Below are 18,755 nucleotides of genomic sequence, written 5' to 3' on the forward strand. Positions count from 1 at the left end.
GTTCGGAGTACCAAAGTCACGTGATTTCAGTAAACGAGGCTTCGTTAGGTCATAAGTGCTTCGCAATTTCAATAGTTCACGTGACTTTGGCAGTTTGATACACACTCCAAACCACTGATTCGAAACAAAAGATTCGTAAGGCTTCGAAGCTTCATGAAGCAGTGTTTTGAAATCGCCCATCATAAATAGAATAATACTGTCGTTAATTTGTTTTTTTGGTGCACAAAAAGTATTCTCGTTGCTTCATAATATTAAGGTTGAACCACTGTAGTCACATTAACTATTTTAAATATGTCTTTAGTAGCTTTCTGGGCATCTGAAAGTGTTAATTATCTTGCTGTCAATGGAGGCCTCACTGAGCCATCAGATTTTATCAAAAATATCTTAATTTGTGTTCTGAAGATGAACGAAGGTCTTACGGCTGTAGAACGACATGAGGGTGAGAAATTAATGACAGAATTTTCATTTTTGGGTGAAATAACCCTTTAAAATCAATGTGGTTGAAATGTGTGTTTTTAATAATTTTTTTACATATTTTTTTTTTTTTTATAAAACTTGTATTATTTGATCTGCTGTTGAAATCGTTTTTACAATCATTTTATGGTTTAGGATGTTTCCAGAAACACTAATGTTTGTGCAGGTGTTAAAATCGGCCTTAAAATTAATTTTTAAAAACCTGTACAGATACTCTGTACAGATGGTTAACAGATAATATTTTGAATATTTTTAATGCCTAACAATTATCTTATCCATGTCATTTCATTGCAAAGTTCGTGTAGGCCTATATAATATTCTCTCCATATTTTAATGTTTTTAATCAAGTAATGATTCATAAAAAAAATGGAGAGAACTAAAACCAGTGTGAAATAAATGTTAAAAGCAGGAATAAAAAAGCTACAAATTGCATATCTGGTTTAAACCCGTCTCTCTCTCACACACTCTCCTCATTGGATTTTAAGAGAATCATATGCCCCTTAAATTGAATTTTAGTTGTCAGTAGTAATAATAGACAGTAGGTCTTTAATACTGTCCAGATTGGAAGTAACAAACCCACCTTTATTGTGTTTATTGTGCTTGATATAAAATAAAAGGTGCTTTAAAAAGTCCTTGAATCTGGTGCTCATGAAAGAGTGGGAAGCCTGACGGACGTGATGTAACCACACAAAGACGAATGACCTCATACTGTCATTTCCCAGGAAATCGGACCCGACTGCTCACATTGTAAATCATTTTATAAGTTTACCGTTGCAAATCGGGTAAGGTGGGGGGACCGTTTTGCTCAATAACTGATTTTTGTTCTTGTTTAACCAAACAAGTTGTAAATAGAAACCTTTGAGCGCTCCACAGAAAATTCACAAAAAAACAAACAAACATTGAAGCGTCTTTCTGTGCGGCGTTTCAGGTGTGTGTCAGTCGGCGTGAGTAACACATCAAGATCTTATTTTTGGCTTATTGTGTTTAATAACTGATAAAAGCACGTCCTGCACTTTTTCACATTCATGCATGTTCTTTTCATAAAAACCGAAACATTAGAGGCAAATGCTTTACTTCATTATGACATGCAACTTTTTTTATTAATATAATAAGAGTAGCCCACATGATTTACAATAAAACAGCACATTAATATGTATTATAGGCCTATTTAATTGCATTTTTATTTTTTTTATTTTTTGTAAAAATCAATTTTTTTGCGGAATGCATTGTAAAAACGATGATATTCCACAGCTCTAGTAACAAAGTACCGGTACTTTTGACAACTCTAGTTGCAGGCCTGTACAATATAAGACATTTTGAAATCTTGAAAATGTGTTTTTGTGTTCTTGTGTTGGGCTTTTTAAGACACTGTCAAGTTCTTTAAAAAATGCGTATCCGCGGTCAGTTTCATTCCGTTACATAATACGCTCTGGGTTTGTTCAGCTCCAGTGCCACATGAAAATATTTACTGTGGAGAATCACAGTGCTTCTGTTTGGAAAACACTGCGGCACTGGTGGTATTTTGAGGCACAAGAACCACAATATTGTCGTAGCACTGTAATACTGCATTGTGTGTAACACTAGAACATGCGTAGTATGCATGGTTGCCATTAGATGGAAATGACTACAAAAGATGGCTGTGGATATTCTTTAATAGGGAGTTTGGGAGCAGTTGGTCTGTTTGCTTGTAATGATTTGATGCCACTGACTCATGGCCAAACCCTTTGTGCTATGTCACAATACCTGTATTTCTGGATGGCTGCCAGACACAACGTATGCTCAGAGATTTTGTCTGGCCACTTTGCGTGTTTGTGTGTGTGCACATTGATGGTCAGTGTTTCCAATAAATAAGTCTGCATCAAGGTCAAAAATGACCGGGGACCTTGTGTACATGCAGATTTAAGCTATACAGGGACCTCTGTCAGTCGGTACCTTACTAAAATATTAAAGGTTAAAATTAACAACTGATTTGTTTACAAAACCACATTTAATTTTTTTTTATAATTAAAAAGTTATTAAAACACTATTATGACATATTTAAAGCTCATAACTCCATTAGATCCTTAAACTGTCAGTCAAACTTCATTACTCCACCTCTCTGTCAGTCAAAAACATTGATTCCATTGAACTCCATTTGAGTTTGATTTTAATAAAATATTAATGTTTTAATGACGCATGCATGTCTGACCATATATAAATCCACAATACCAACTTTGACAGTTTAATTATTAAAAAAAAAAAAAAAAAAAGGTTTCCGCCTGACGGTGATAGGTAAATCTGTGGTTTTATCATCATCAACAACATCATATAGCTACCGATATGATCTTGTTCATACCTGACTTCAGCTCAAGAGTACTACTTTTGATATCCAGTTTTAATGCCATTTGAAGCAATGCATGTTATTGCAGTTTTGTTACTTTAGATCTTTAGTGGTGTGCTGTGGGATTTTTTTTTTTTTTGTACTTATCAAAACTGTGTCGTTGGGAAACACTGATATAAAAAACAGTCTGTGGGATATTTTGAGCTGAAACTTCACAGACCCATTCTGGGGATGCCTAAAGGGTTAGTTCACCCAAAAATGAAAATTCTGTCATTAACAGAACACAGTAGATATTTTTGATGAAATCCGATGGCTCGTGAGGCCTGCATTGAGAGCAAGATAACTTAGACTTTCAAAGAAAACTACTAAAACATATTTAAAACAGTTCATGTGACTACAGTGGTTCAACCTTAATGTTATGAAGCGACAAGAATACTTTTTGTGTGCCAAAAAAAAAAGACGACTTTATTCAACAATATCTAGTGATGGGTGATTTCAAAACACTGCTTCATGAAGCTTCGAAGCTTTACAAATCTTTTGTTTTGAATCAGTGGTTCGGAGTGTGTATCAAATGATCTCAAACTGCCAAAGTCACGTGATTTCTGTAAACGAGGCTTCGTTGCATCACAAGTGTTTCAACATTTCAATGGTTCACGTGACTTTAGCAGTTTGATACACGCTCCGAACCACTGATTCGAAACAAAAGATTGATAAAGCTTCGAAGCTTCATGAAGCAGTGTTTTGAAATCGCCCATCACTAGATATTGATGAATAAAGTCATTATTTTGTTTTTTTGGCGCACAAAAACTATTCTAGTCACTTCATAACATTAAGGTTGAACCACTGTAGTCACATAAACTGTTTTAAATATGTCTTTAGTAGCTTTCTGGGCATTTGAAAGTCTAAGTTAACTTGCTCTCAATGGAGGCCTCACTGAGTCATCGGATTTCATCAAAAATATCTTAATTTGTGTTCTGAAGATGAATGAAGCTCTTACGGGTGTGGAACGACATGAGGGTGAGTAATTAATGACAGAATTTTCATTTTTGGGTGAACTAACCCTTTAAGACATATTACATCTTGTAAAAAGAGACTTAATAGATCCTTTTAAGTGAACCTAAACAGGTGGGAGAAAATCGGATATCTAAATATTGGATCCGTACATTAGTCCATAAAGTGACAGCGGCCTACCTGCTGCTGTTTGTGTCCTTAAAGTCCACATGAAACGGATTTGCGATAGATTTTCTTCCTTATTGTGACGTATATCTGATTGAAACAGCTTCTTAAACAAGAAAAAATGTAGGGTGGGATTTATTTTTTTATTTGTTGTTGTTTGAGTTGATTGGGTGGTTGGATTGGTTGGACCAACAAAAATCACTCCCTGCTCTTGACTTATTAACTTTAGTAGCTTTAATAACAATCTATTTATATTCAATTCATACAATGAAGAATGTGGTGTTTTTATTTTATATTTTATTACTTCACTCTGTTTCTGTAGTATTTCATACCTGATAGATAGATAGATAGATAGATAGATAGATGTACTTGAATACTTAAAGCACTGTTTATTTCATTTGAATCGTTCTATTGTATTTATTTGTCCTATTGCTTGTCATTTGTCTCTTTGTTTCTTCATATGTTGTTGCTGGCTGTTTACTTGTCTTCAATAATCTTTGAGAGCTTTTTACTTAGATTAATTAGGCTAGTATTAGTTTTTGCTGTGGTATTAAAGCGGTATTTTCAGTGGTATTATCATGTGGTTCAACCATTGTTGAACACTGTTCATATATTCCTGTTTTTCTGCTTTTTCTGTACTTCCACTATGCAAAGTCTTGTATATTCATTTTAATTCATTTGGTCAATTGTTTGTGTGTAGTCACCTATTGTTTTTAAAGTAACAATATAATACAAATATAGATGTACAGGGTTCATCACTAAGGATGTGTTCTACTTGCCCAGCCAGGCCAGTGGTTCAGATTTGTTAAATTCAAAAATTTTCTCTGGCTCTGCCTTGTTCTTATTATAATGTTATCTAAATGACAGATTGGTGCTGCCATCTTTCACTTAACTGTATTATGCACATTACAGTATTTATCAGGAGTTTTTCAAATCTTATCATGATACCATTTACTTTCTTCATTTACATTTACTTACCCTAATGTCATCTCAAACTTGCTTTATGTGTGAAACAAAGTAAGATATCTGAAGAATTTTACAACTGTTTTTTTTCCATATAATTAAAGTCAATGGGACCCAAGAGGACAAAGTCATCATGAAAATTCATATGAGTTTGATGAACGGGTGTATTTTAAGTCTACTGAATTTGCTCTTAAATCAAATTAAAATATTGATGAACAATATACATACAAAGACTATAGGCCAAATTTACTAAACAGGGCAAGTTAGCATGAGAGCGCAATTCTAAAAAAGCGCTGATGGGAGTGTAAAGTTCTGTGCGTGATCTACTGACGACAAGCAAATTAAAGAACAGACGCAGCCGGATCATTTTTGCTTGATGACCAATGCAATCTATTAAGAGTAGCGCAAATTAGCATCTGGTTTAAGATGGTAAATAATGGCACAAATACCAGTAAATTGACTAGCGCAAACCTTAGTAAATCACCTTGCATGATTCATTTAAATATTCTCCTCCCATTAATTTTGCATCTGAAAGGGAAACTCCTACAAATGTGTCCACGCCTTTTCAGTGCTAATTTTTCACTGCGTGTCTTTAGTAAATCCTGACAATAGTATTTTAACACCAAAAGAGGGTTTGCGCTGGCACAAGCTGTTAGTGAATCTGGCCCTATGTCTTGTGACATGCGAGAACCAATGATGTTTGAGGTTAGCTGATGTTTCAGGTTTGTCTTGCCATATTTGATGTAGTCTGTTTTGGGTCCCAATTGACTTTCATTAAAAAAAAAAAAAAAAAAAAAACAGAAGATAGAAAGTATACAAGTTTTAAACAACATGAGGGTGAATAAATAATGATTTTCATTTTGGGGTGAAATTTTCCTTTTAAATGTTCATCTTCTAATACCTGAATGCTACATGCCATTGTTTTATTTGTATTTAGGATATTTAATAAGAAACTTAGGGCTGCAACTAACAATTATTTTAAGTTAATCTGATGATTGTTTTAGTTTAATTATTTGAATTAAAAAAACCAACTTTATGTATATATTGAAAAAACAGGCCACATCCTGGCTAGTGATCTCCAAGTTGAAGGCTATATAGAAAATATAGGATATGCTATACATTGTACATAAGAAAGCTTTCAAGTATAAACATTATATATTATAAAACAAAAGAACAACTGTTGGTCCACAGTTTGAAAGCAGAAGTTAGAAATTAATGCTGGCCAGTGTTTCCTGTATCATCAACTGAATGCCAGTCAAAAAGATTCATGAAACTGCCTTAGACTATATTAACTATACACTCAGTCAGAACGGAAGATGTTTATAGCTAATTGTCTGTTGTTTTTCTTTTAGGGTAGTAAACTATGGATCATAATGGAATATCTGGGAGGAGGTTCAGCTCTGGACCTGGTAAGCCCTTTGACTTTATCTGTGAGCCTCCACAGCCACAGAATGCAACTGATCCTGCCTGTCATGCGCCCTACACACTCTATTTTGTGTTTGTGTGTGTGCAGCTGCGAGCTGGACCCTTTGACGAATACCAGATAGCCACCATGCTGAAAGAGATTTTAAAGGGTTTGGACTACCTGCACTCTGAGAAGAAAATCCACAGGGACATAAAAGGTGTGTACGCAGAGCATTTGTCTCCATGTGAAGAATGTTTGTGTCTGCTTGGATGGGTGGGTGTGACGACTTTGTTTTTCCACTCTCGTTTGTTTTTCCACTTGTTTGAACTGTGCAGGGTGAGGTAGATTCCGGCTGCTTAGTCTGCAATTAGCTGCCCTGATTGGTGTTGTGTCTGCAATTTTTGTTCAATAATTTTGTGTTATTAATATAATTTCTTCTTTTGAGGTGGATTTCAGTCTTAAAAATGTAATTTTGAATGAGGGAAAAAGAATATTTTCAGCAGTAAAATGTGAAATCAAAGGATGTGCTTTGAAGTGTGATCTCTTGTTACTTAAGAAAAAAATATATAAAATGCCATTTCTATACTTTTCTAGGATTAAAACATAGTAATGTAATGCAAAGATGTTGAAATAATCCATCTGACTACATGACACATGATCTCTCTCTCTCTCTCTCTATGATGTTTATTCTGTTCCTATTACCTTTAATAAATGGTAAAATGTAAATTCATCAGATCACTCAAGTAGTAGTAAAAGCTGCCGCATCTGTTTTTCTTCATCGTCTCTTATTTTTACATGGTTACAGCCGCCAATGTGTTGTTGTCTGAGTCTGGTGAGGTGAAGCTGGCAGACTTCGGTGTGGCAGGACAGCTGACAGACACACAGATCAAAAGGGAGACATTTGTGGGTACACCATTCTGGATGGCGCCGGAGGTCATCCAGCAGTCTGCCTATGACTCGAAGGTAAGATCCTTTCTGCTGAATCTACTTTAACCAGCACACCTTAAACACTTACTACACCTGCAGCAGGCTTGTTTATCATCTCAACTCCCTGAATGTACATGTTTCCATAATCATGCCGTTCTTTATAGAGCAGGGCCGTAATGAGTTTAAAGCTCAACTCGCTGTTATGCAAACCACTAATTATTAAGAAACAGCATGAAGCTCAGTGCAGTTATTAAAGGTTAAACTGTTACATGTAAACACCTATCCATATATAAACATACATATCAGTTAGAGCAGTGAGTGAAAATGTTTTTTTGTCCTTTTTTTTTTTGTTTGATTAACATTAAAAACACAGATGGCAGCAGGTTTATTAGGCTGCTGTCATTTTAAGAGGGACTGCCCAGATCGAATATAGTGTTACACATCGACTGTTTACATTCATCTAAGGCAAAACCGACTGTGTTACGAGGATACTCGCCAAGGTGGGCAGTTTGACATAATTTTGTATAAATTTGTCCGTTCAAGTGCGAAAAGACGTGAAAGAGAACTCAATTCAGACAAGCAGCTTTCTGGGTGAGTAACAAATTTGAGTTCTCTTTTATGTCTTCTTGCACTTGAATATTTAAATTGGCAAGGCTTAAAAACATGCAGATGATAAAGTTTTGTGACTATAGAGCACTGGCCCGGTCGGGCAGGGTGACTGTTCCTTTGAGCGCTGTTTACACTCTCCCCGGACTATCAGGCAGTCCTTACTGTCGAGCCCTGAAGCTGCTATTAATTTCATTGATGACTGATTATTGCAGTGTTTAAACCTATTATATATTTCCATTATATCATTTTAATTATATAATTAATTGTTTATTAGACCTTAATGTTTTTAAAACATTTCCAATGAAGGGAAAGCTAATCTAAGCTTTTATTATCCTCGCACGCAGAGCGTCAGTCATGCGGTGATTAAAATTATGAAATTATGCCGGGGCAAATGAATTGTAATATTAATTTAATAATAATAGCTGCCTAATAATAATTTAATACTTTAATTCGAAATGCCAAATCCTCTTGATATTGTCGATAGCTGATGCTTTTGATATCTAAAATCATAATTGTATTGTTTATGATTCATGCCCACCACAATAAATCAATCATTCAGTCGTCTCCAAAAATCATCATGAAGTGATTTTAAAAAAAATTGAAATATAATTTTCCTAAGAGATATACTAATGGAAATCAATATTTATAAGCAGATAGTAGTTCTTCAACACTAGTATTTAATTTTTTACTTTGTCTTATTTGTTTAATAGAACATTTTGCACAGTAAAATTGGACTTATTTTGTATGTCAGGCTTTACAATGTTAATCTTTAAAACATAATGAGGATGCCAAAGAAGTGGATATATTTAATTTATATATGTAAATATTAAAATTCCTTCATATTATTTGAGATGCTTTCCTTGTGTTAAAGGAAGGTTATAAAGCTTATATCAAATCAAGTTGTTGTTTTTTTTTTTTTTTTTTATAAATATATAGATATTTTAACTAAACAAATGTCTCACTCTTTCTTGCTTTATTCTAAAAGGCATTTTATTATGGCACACTCTATATGTGTTCAACCTCATGAAGTTATATGTTTTGCTCTCAGGCTGATATTTGGTCTCTCGGGATCACTGCCATCGAACTGGCCAAGGGCGAGCCCCCAAACTCAGACATGCACCCCATGAGAGTTCTCTTCCACATCCCCAAGAACACGCCACCCACCCTCAACGGAGACTTCTCCAAGATATTCAAAGAGTTTGTGGACTCCTGTCTCAACAAAGACCCTACATTTGTAAGCACAGTTAAAGCATTGCTTTTACATTTGAAATGGGAATGTTGTACTTGTGCACAGTACCTTAAAGGATTAGTTCACTTCAGAATTAAAGTTTCCTGATAATTTACTCACCCCATGTTATCCAAGATGTTTGTCTTTGTTTCTTCAGTCAAAAAGAAATTAAGTTGTTTTTTTGTTTTTTGAGGAAAACATTCCAGGATTTTTCTCCATATAATGGACTTCACTGGGGTTCAATGGGTTGAAGGTCCAAATGTCAGTTTCAGTGCAGCTTCAAAGAGCTCTACACGATCCCAGACGAGGAATAAGGGTCTTATCTAGAGAAACCATTGGTCATTTTCTAAAAAAAAAAAAAAAATTATATAGTTTTTAACCACAAATGCTCATTTTTCAATGCTCTGTGATGCACCACGCATTATGTAATCACGTTGGAAAGGTCACACATGACGTAGGCAGAAGTACCGATCCAGTGACTACAAAGCGAACGTACAAAGACTAAGTCAAACGGCCTTTACAAAGAAAGGTAAAACAACGATGTCGGATGATTTTGATGTTGAGTTTGAGGAGTTTTTCGCCCTACCGCGGTACTTCCGCCTACGTCACGCGTGATCTTTCCAACGTGATTACGTAATGCGTGGCGCATCGCAGAGCAGTGCAAAACCTTAATTTCTTTTCGTCTGAAGAAAGAAAGACATAAACATCTTGGATTATATGGGGGTGAGTAAATTATCAGGAAATTTTAATTCTGAAATGAACCAATCCTTTAATTTTGGTATATCAGCTGAAGTATCACAATACCAAAGTAGTATCCAGTGTTATTTTAGTATCTTTGAGATGCTATTGTAGTTTATTAATATTTTGAATTAGTTTAAGTTTTAATTAGGTTTAGTTAGGTTTTAGCTTAATTTCATTAGTTTTATGTATATATAATTTTTATTTTAGTTTAATTTGAAATTATTTAGTATTAGTATTTAGCATTAAACTAAACGTAAATAAGAAATGTTGACTTGGCAGCCAGCTTAAATAAAACGTTTCAATTTTTGAATATACAGGAGTGGCCAAAAGTGATGATCCCTTTTTAAGGACCCTACAAGTTCGATTAAACCATCAAAATATGAGGAAAATGTTTTATATATTTTAAATATGAAGGACAATCAAAACTCTAAACTTCGTTAAGGTATTTCTGACAAAACTATTTGGCAGAAAAGGGCAAACTACAGCTACAGGTTTTATTTTACTATGCAAAAAGCTGACAGGAAAAAGCATACATCGACATAAATCAGTTATTAATATTTTGTTGGTTCTTTCTTGTTTTTGCATGCGTTCATAATTTCTTTGTATAAAAACCTGGCCAAAATTTATGTTGCCATAATTTGGCATGTTTCATTGCATTATTATCACGAATAAAACAATCGACTCCAAGCACAACTACGAAATATGATCTTTAACACATTTATAGTAATATTTGAATAAAGGGTGAAGATGTCAATTTTTCTAGACCGGACATCACTTCTTTTTTTTTTTTTTTTTTTTTAGTTCACATTTATTTCATTTTATTTTTTCCAAAAAAAATTTTTTATGGTTTTGGTTTTTAACTATAATAACCCTGGTAGTATAGCAATACCACATTGTTTGGAAGTGTCATTATTGCAGAGGCTGTTTTGTTATATAGCAAAACAAACCCAGACCTCTCTAAAGTCCACCCAACTCAGATCATCACACAAGGTGGTCATGTGGTTCACTTACAATGCACATAATTAAAGGGTAGCTCATATTCTCTGTGAACGGCACCGCAGCGGCGTTGCTCCATAAGTGACTTTCTCATGTAAGAATGTTTAGCGCTGTGGCGTTTTGTAAATACTGTGGCACTGGGAACATTTTGAGCCGTTGGTTGCCAGTATACAATGAGTGCACTGCTATAACAACACTAACTCATACTGATGTGTTTGTAAAGTGATAAAGTTAATCAAATGTCATTATCTTTCTTTCTCAGAGGCCCACAGCGAAGGAACTTCTGAAGCACAAGTTCATTGTTAAATATGCCAAGAAGACGTCCTACCTCTCCGAGCTCATTGACAGACTGAAGCGCTGGAAAGCCGAGGGCCACAGTGATGGAGAATCGAGTTCAGACTCTGACTCGTAAGTACAGAATCATTTACAAATCAGAATAAGGACACCCATTTTGCACACCCTGCTTTCAATCACTAAAATTCCTGATGTTATTAAGTAGTAATTACTGGCTAATTCTGTTGAGAAATTAAGAATCAATGGCCAAATCTTTAAGCAGTAACTTCGACTGGATTAGATCAGGGCTGCCACGATTCCTCCATTGCATTAGAGTACTTGATTTTTAAAGAATCCACGATTGCAATTTACCCCTGTCATAAAATCAAATAAAATCACAAACTTGAGGGCCACATACAGTACTGTGCAGCTGCTTTTCAAGGGTTTAAAACTAAGGTCTTCCTCTGAGAAACTTTCTCACGTGTGTTTTAAATGGATCAAACTACTCTGAGCTGAACATCTCCATGTGTTCCTGATGATCTAACAGGGAGCCCAGCAGTAAGGACATCGACTCGTCTCCTGAATGGTCCTTCACAACCGTGCGAAAGAAGAAGCCAGAAAAGAAGCAGCCCAATGGAATGGTTAGTTCTGGATGATGATTTGGATATTTAATGTTGAAACTCTGAATACCGAGAACATGTTTGTGTTTTTAATCGCCTCCCTTCAGGACGAAGAACTGCAGAAGAAGTCAGCCAGTTTAACCACCGTCATGGCTCCTGTTTTCTCTGAGGTAGGGGAGCTAGTCTTCTCATGTTCTAGAGGTCAACAGAAATGACACATGAAATCCTTCTGGTTATGACTGTTGAACCTTTTTGTAGCTGAAATCACAGCACCGAGATGATGACATGACGAGAGGTGTTCTGGAGGAGCTGGAGAAGAGCCTGCACGTGGCTGAGGACCTCTGTCCCGGTGTCACAGACAGGATGATCAGCCACATCCTGGAGAGAGTGCAGAGGTCAGACACACACTACATGATGATATGTTTCTGATGGTGCTCAGCGTTCTTGAATTTAAGAGTCTTAATTCTGTTTATATTTGTGTAGTTATCTAGCAATAAACATTGAAGGGTCATGCCATGCATTTTTTTTTTTTTTTTCTCCATATGGAGCTTGTGCAAAAACAGTCATAATGATTTTCCACCCTCTGTCCGAAACTCTGGTTTTGGTGCTATGTCTCCTTTTAAAAGGGATAGTTCACCCAAAAATGAAAATTTGCTGTTAATTTACTCACCCTCAGGCCATCCAAGATGTAGGTGTCTTCTTTTCTTCAGTAGAACAGTAAAGAAGATTTTGAGCTGAACCGTGGTCTGTGGTGTTTCATATAATGCAAATCAATGGGTGCCGTCACTTTGAGAGTCCAAAAATATATACAGGCAAAACAAAATTAATACTCAATTCCTGACGATACATTGAGGTGTTATGAAGCGAGACAATCGGTCTGTGCAAGAAGCTAAATATTACTTGCAATCCACAGGCTTTGCAAACGGTCCTGAGCATGAGCTTCTTGTTGCATGATGATGCTGTGTTTGAGGGGATATTCATTAATTTTTTAGTGCAAAAATCCTCAACTACACCATTAGCATGCATATGAAAAATTTACATTTTCGTGAAAAGAAAACTAATGATTAAACCGTTAAACTTAGCATATAGGACAATGCACACTGAGCCACATTTTGCAGTGTGGTTTCTCGGCTGCCACAGAGTATGCATTAAAGCAGACCTAAGGCCTTGAAATATGACGTACTGCCCTAACGAAAGCCAAATTGTGAACACTTATTTATAGTACCAGTCTTTTTTATAGCCCCTTGAACTTGGCAAATAGGACAGTGCACATAGCCGTATTGTGCCATCAGCCCTTTTCATGTCATGGTTTCTCCCGCCACAGAAGATGTGTTAATGGACATTAGGCCTTGATATTAGAGGTACTACCATAAGGAAAATAGATCTATTTTAATTAATGTGCATTCATGCTCTCGTTTTCTTCATAATAAGATGGCAGAGACGTACAAAGAAAATAGGTTATAGTTTATATAAATATAAAACTAGAAATTGCAATGTGCAAGCACGCAAAAAGTTTCAGTGCACATGTGAATAGTTTCTTAAGGGCACGAAAAAGTTACTTGTGTGCATGCAAATATATATATATATAGTTATTCAGACACCTTGAACGTTTTATTCATTAATACAGTTTATTCACTATAGTTTTAAAAATTTGTAATAAAATATGACAAAATCTCAGTTAAACTGTGTCAGAAAAAAATAATCTTAATTATGTCAGATAACACTTAAGCAAAAGTGTCAGGTCAAAGTGTCTGAATAATTTTTGGTCCCAAATTTTTTATTAATTTTACTGGTAGTCCACTGTATGAAGAATTTTTGGGTATAATATGTCACAGTTTACTTTATTCTGCTGTCCTCACTTACATAAATGAACTATAGTGTCCTGCAATCACGAATAAAAATATATCCAAAAAAAAAAAAAAAAAAATATATATATATATATATATATATATATATATATATATATATTTATTTATTTATTTATTTATTTATTTATTTAGGGGCTCTGTATGTAGTCACTTTGAGAATCAATGGACAAATGACTGTACTTTATTCCAAATATAAAGCTGGAAATAATGCTGTATGAACCATTTGTTAAATATGGTCTGAAAATCTACGGATTGGTTTGGAATGGAATTTTGAAATGGAAAAAGTGTAGGAACCCTGACTGTAATTACCATGTCTGTCCAGCAGAGGCCCATAGAGATCCATTTATTTTTCTGGATGTGCTCCTATAACAGCTTTTGTGAATATACTTTTGACCAGTCAGATTTTTTTTAATGTTTTTAAAAGAAGTCTCTTCTGCTCACCAAGGCTTCATTTATTTGATCCAAAATACAGCAAAATTAGTAATATTGTAAAATATTTTTACAATTTAAAATGTAATTTATTTCTGTGATCAAAGCTGAATTTTCAGCATCATTACTCCAGTCTTCAGTGTCACATGATCCTTCAGAAATCATTCTAACATGCTGATTTGCTGCTCAAAAAAAATGTGTTATTATAATCAATGTTAAAAACAGTTATGTACAATTTTTACTTTTATTTTTTTTTCAGGATTCTTTGAATAGAAATTTCAAAAGAACAGCATTTATATGAAATAGAAAGGTTTTGTAACATTATACACGACTACTGTTCAAAAGTTTGGGGTCAGTAAGATTTTTTTTTTTTTTTTTGGAAAGAACTTAAGGAAATTAATACTCTTATTCAGCAAGGATGCATTAAATTGATCAAAAGTGACATTTATAATGTTGCAAAAGATTATATTTCAAATAAATGCTGTTCTTTTAAACCTTCTATTCATCAAATAATCCTGAAGAAAAAAAAAAAAAAAAAATGTCCACAACTGTTTTCAACATAAATAATAATAAGAAATGTTTCTTGAGCATCAAATCAGCATATTAGAATGATTTCTGAAGGATCATGTGACACTGAAGACTGGAGTAATGATGCTGAAAATTCAGCTTTGATCACAGGAATAAATTACACTTTACTATATATTCACATAGAAAACAGATATTTTAAATTGTAATAATATTTCACAATATTACTGTTTTTGCTGTTTTTTGGATCAAAATAAATGAAGCCTTGGTGAGCAGAAGAGACTTCTTTCAAAACATAAAAAAAATCTTTTCACTGATAGTGTACATTTGTATCTTCATATACATTTGTCTTATTTTTGCAATAATGTCACATACATTTGCAATAATGCCACCAGTTGCCACAAAAAGACTAGACTTGATTGTAGTCACAAATTATTTCAGTAATTCAAAATATAAAAATAATCAATGAGAATATTTTTTTTAGAATAAGAAATTAATTTTAAAGTAAATAAAACCAAAGGCAGATGTGAACAGGCATGAAGAGTGAAGACGTGTGTGTGTGTGTGTGTGTGTGTGTGTGTGTGTGTGTGTGTGTGTGTGTGTGTGTGTGTGTGTTTGTGCGCGCTACTGTTGTCAGGGTACCAAAATTCCAGTAGTCGGTACCAATACCATAAAAATTTTACGGTTCTCGGTACCACAGCAAAATCTGTTGGAACTATTTTACTATTTTATATAGCCTATTTAAAAAAACATATTAAATATGGTAATCATACATATAAATATTTGGAGCTTGTGTGTATGTTTGTGTGTGTATATATATACCTCAATGAAATAATTTTTGAAATATAAAAAAAAAAAAACTTGCTCAAACATCCATTTTGTAACAAACGCTTTATTCTTTTAGCTATTCCTTCAATGAAACGACACACTACAGCCTGTAAAACTATGAAATAAATATCGGTAAATAATGGTAACCTAAATAATAAGAAAGTTGAATATTATTCTAAAAAAAAAAAAAAAAAACATTTGTTTTTTATTTCTACACAAAGATGCGTCATATAGACTACCGCTCTGCTCTTTGAGAGGGACGAGGGACACGAGCAGGAAAGAGACCATCTCTCTTTAATAATATCTTCATGTTATCTTCTTTAATATTATCTGATGTTACAAGCAGCTGACACTTGTTGTAAAAGGTCTGAAGAGTGAGTTTTATCTTCACACATTCAGGCTGTGTTTGATTTTGCGCTGCCAGAGAAAGCTAAAGTAAAAATCACCGGTGTTTGTGAAACGCGCTATACAAATAAACTTGACCCGCCTTATAAAGTCTAATAACAAGCACAAACTGTTTTAAATAGAGATTGACGTGCAAGCAAAAAGGTTTCTGTCCTACAGTGTTTTTTCTACTTTACCACAGTAAAGAATGCGAATATAAGGCCTAATTAAAAGAGAACCAAAGGAAGAAACGTTTATAATCTCCTGCGTGAGTGAAGATTTGGGAAAAGAAACAGAGATTCCATGTTCAGTGGAATAACTAATGAAATATTATTAAATTCTCTGCTAATCGGGTGACCAGATCACGATTCACTAAACAGAATACAAACCCGACAAAGCTTAAATGTGTGGACCTCTCTCATTCGGCCTGAACCAAAATGTTTCCATGGCTGTGATGTCACATTTAATTGTTAACCTATTATTTCTTCTGTAAACAAAGCTTTGTGCTTCACTCGTGTCATATTCACGTAAAATACTGCACAGCCCTATCAGTGGGTACCGAATATACCTGGATACTCGGTACTCCTGGTACTACAGAAATCCTGGTATCGTCACATTTTCAAAATTTCAGTACCGACTTGGTACCGAAGTACCGGTACTTTTAACAACACTAGTGTGTGTGTGTGTGTGTGTGTGTGTGATCATGTTTGTTCCACATTGCATTTCTGCTCTAGTAACTGGCCTTTATTTATCAGGTTTATGCTGGAATTATTGATTTTATTTGCCAGTTTCTATAAAAATGCTCTCTATTGCAGCCACACCTCTTCAATGCCGAACATTTCAGCATCAAATATCAGTGTGGCCAATTTACTGATCTATAGCTAGTTTTTGATCCTCATCTCTGCCTGTGTGTTTGTGTCTGTAGGTTCTCTGTGAGTTAGTGGAAACACCACCATCTGCTGTCAGCCCTGATGACTGCACCTTAACACACTCACACCTGTACAGAGAACGGACGCGCACACACTATCTGATCATAACCAAAAGGAAGTCTTCTCTTTTTGTCCCAAAGAATGGAAATATATATTATATATAAATATAGTGTGTGTTCAACTGTATTTATACAATTTTGCCACATGCTTTTATATTAGTCTTCTGCTGGTGCCCAAGGATGTGTGTTACTGTTATTTTATTCAACATTTTACTTTGAAAAGACACAAAAATATCCTTACTGGTTAAGTAGAGCGTTAGCAAAATCTTTTGGTTCACATTTATTTATATGTATTTGACGTCCCGATCCATTACTTTATTATAGATTTTAAACTATGATCAATAATATATATGTTTGGGAGTTTAACAGTGCCTTTCTGTTCGTCTTGGTTTGGGATTTCTTTATTATTGTAGCATTGCAGAACTGCTGTATGGGATTACATGCATATCATATCAGTCAAAATGAATAGAAATACCTCATTTACGCAATCATTAAAAAACAAAAACAGCTCCTGGTTAATGAAGATCAAGATTTAAACTGCTAGAAAAACAAGAGGAGTTTTGCTGTGCAAAAGCTACCTCCATTTCTGACTCATAACTATAGGGAATTTCAGTTTTTCTTTTAATTGGCAACTTTAATTTTATATATATATATATATATATATATATATATATATATATATATATATATATATATATTATACAGGACTGTTATCAACATATTTTGCCCTTCATTTCTCCCTCTTTTACAGTTTTTTTTTTTTTTTTTTTTTTGAGCTAATATTTTTATACAAGAGTAGAGTTATACTGTATTTTTTGAAGGAAATATGCACTTGCGCACACTTTGTATGGGGTGGGCCTGTTTGTTTGTTAATTTCAGAGCTCTCTTGCTCCAAAGACATTCCTCTTACTTTGAGTCGATCTCAAGGGATCCTGCTTCTTTAACCGATGGGGACGTTTCTACACGCTAACTGATGCATTTAAGCTACCCAAAGTGACAGCAAGTCCATGCTAGTCAGCAGTATAGAGTTCATGCTCAATGCAAATCCTTCTTTATGTTTTATATAATCTCCTGCAATGAGGGATTTTTCTTTTCTTTTTTCGCCAAGCTTGTATAGAAACACAAGGGTGCCATTGCGGGTGCGGTGGTGATGTCGTCGTTTGCTCCCGTTGGCTTGGAGAGACTGTGCCAACGTTGCATCCCATTGTGCCTAAACTTCACCTTTTTTATGTATATGATGTCATTGTCTTCTCGAACAGCTTTAAGACGACGTTTTCACACGGTGCCAGACTGCTGGAAGATTTTAGAGCAATAATAAAGGTGTTTAGTAGGAGATTTGTATATTTCTTTATAGAAGTGTAGATGCAGAAGCTAGGTTTTGTACATTTCTTCACCAGAGCTTTTGTAAATTTAAAGACGCCAGACAGAAATCTTTCTAGGCTGTATCATACAGATGCTGTTCTCTTCCTTTTTTTTTTTTTTTTTTCCTTCAACTGTTACAAATTAGTTTTTGTTTGGTGTGGCAAATAAAGATTTAAGTTATGACATTTCAGTGTGTGTGCTTTTTTTTTCCCTCTTGATAACATTTCAGATTTGTTGCACACTTTATCATTGTCAGTACTGCTTAAAATGATGAAATCACACAGTATGTGCAATAGATCATATTTATTTTACTGATTTTTATCAAGTAAACCTAAGAATAACTTAGATATTGTTAGTAATATTTACTGGACTGAAGCAAGTTTACTTGATTATCTACAACCCGAATTCTGGAAATGTTGGGACATTTTTTAAATTTGAATAAAATGAAAACTAAAAGACTTTCGAATTGCATGATCCAATATTTTAATCACAATAGAACATAGATAACATAACAAATGTTTAAACTGAGAAATTTTACAATTTTATGCACAAAATGAGCTCATTTCGAATTTGACGCCTGCTACAGGTCTCAAAATAGTTGGGACGGGGGCATGTTTACCATGGTGTAGCATCTCCTCT

General features: G+C 34.5%; 1 protein-coding gene across 1 annotated transcript in view; it reads left to right on the top strand.

Moving 5' to 3' along the window:
• The window catches only part of stk26 (serine/threonine protein kinase 26), a 30,228-nt gene extending 11,927 nt beyond the window's left edge, over positions 1-18,301 (top strand). The window contains exons 3-11 of the mRNA XM_051877537.1: positions 6,286-6,342; positions 6,447-6,555; positions 7,144-7,301; positions 8,923-9,108; positions 11,102-11,247; positions 11,660-11,753; positions 11,840-11,902; positions 11,991-12,127; positions 16,692-18,301. Coding sequence (XP_051733497.1) covers positions 6,286-6,342; positions 6,447-6,555; positions 7,144-7,301; positions 8,923-9,108; positions 11,102-11,247; positions 11,660-11,753; positions 11,840-11,902; positions 11,991-12,127; positions 16,692-16,707 — 966 coding nt within the window. The 3' untranslated portion in view covers positions 16,708-18,301. The remainder of the gene's footprint in view (positions 1-6,285; positions 6,343-6,446; positions 6,556-7,143; positions 7,302-8,922; positions 9,109-11,101; positions 11,248-11,659; positions 11,754-11,839; positions 11,903-11,990; positions 12,128-16,691) is intronic.
• The last annotated feature ends 454 nt before the right edge of the window (positions 18,302-18,755 follow it).

This window comes from Ctenopharyngodon idella, chromosome 21, assembly GCF_019924925.1.
Source record: "Ctenopharyngodon idella isolate HZGC_01 chromosome 21, HZGC01, whole genome shotgun sequence".
Taxonomy (NCBI): Eukaryota; Metazoa; Chordata; class Actinopteri; order Cypriniformes; family Xenocyprididae; genus Ctenopharyngodon; species Ctenopharyngodon idella.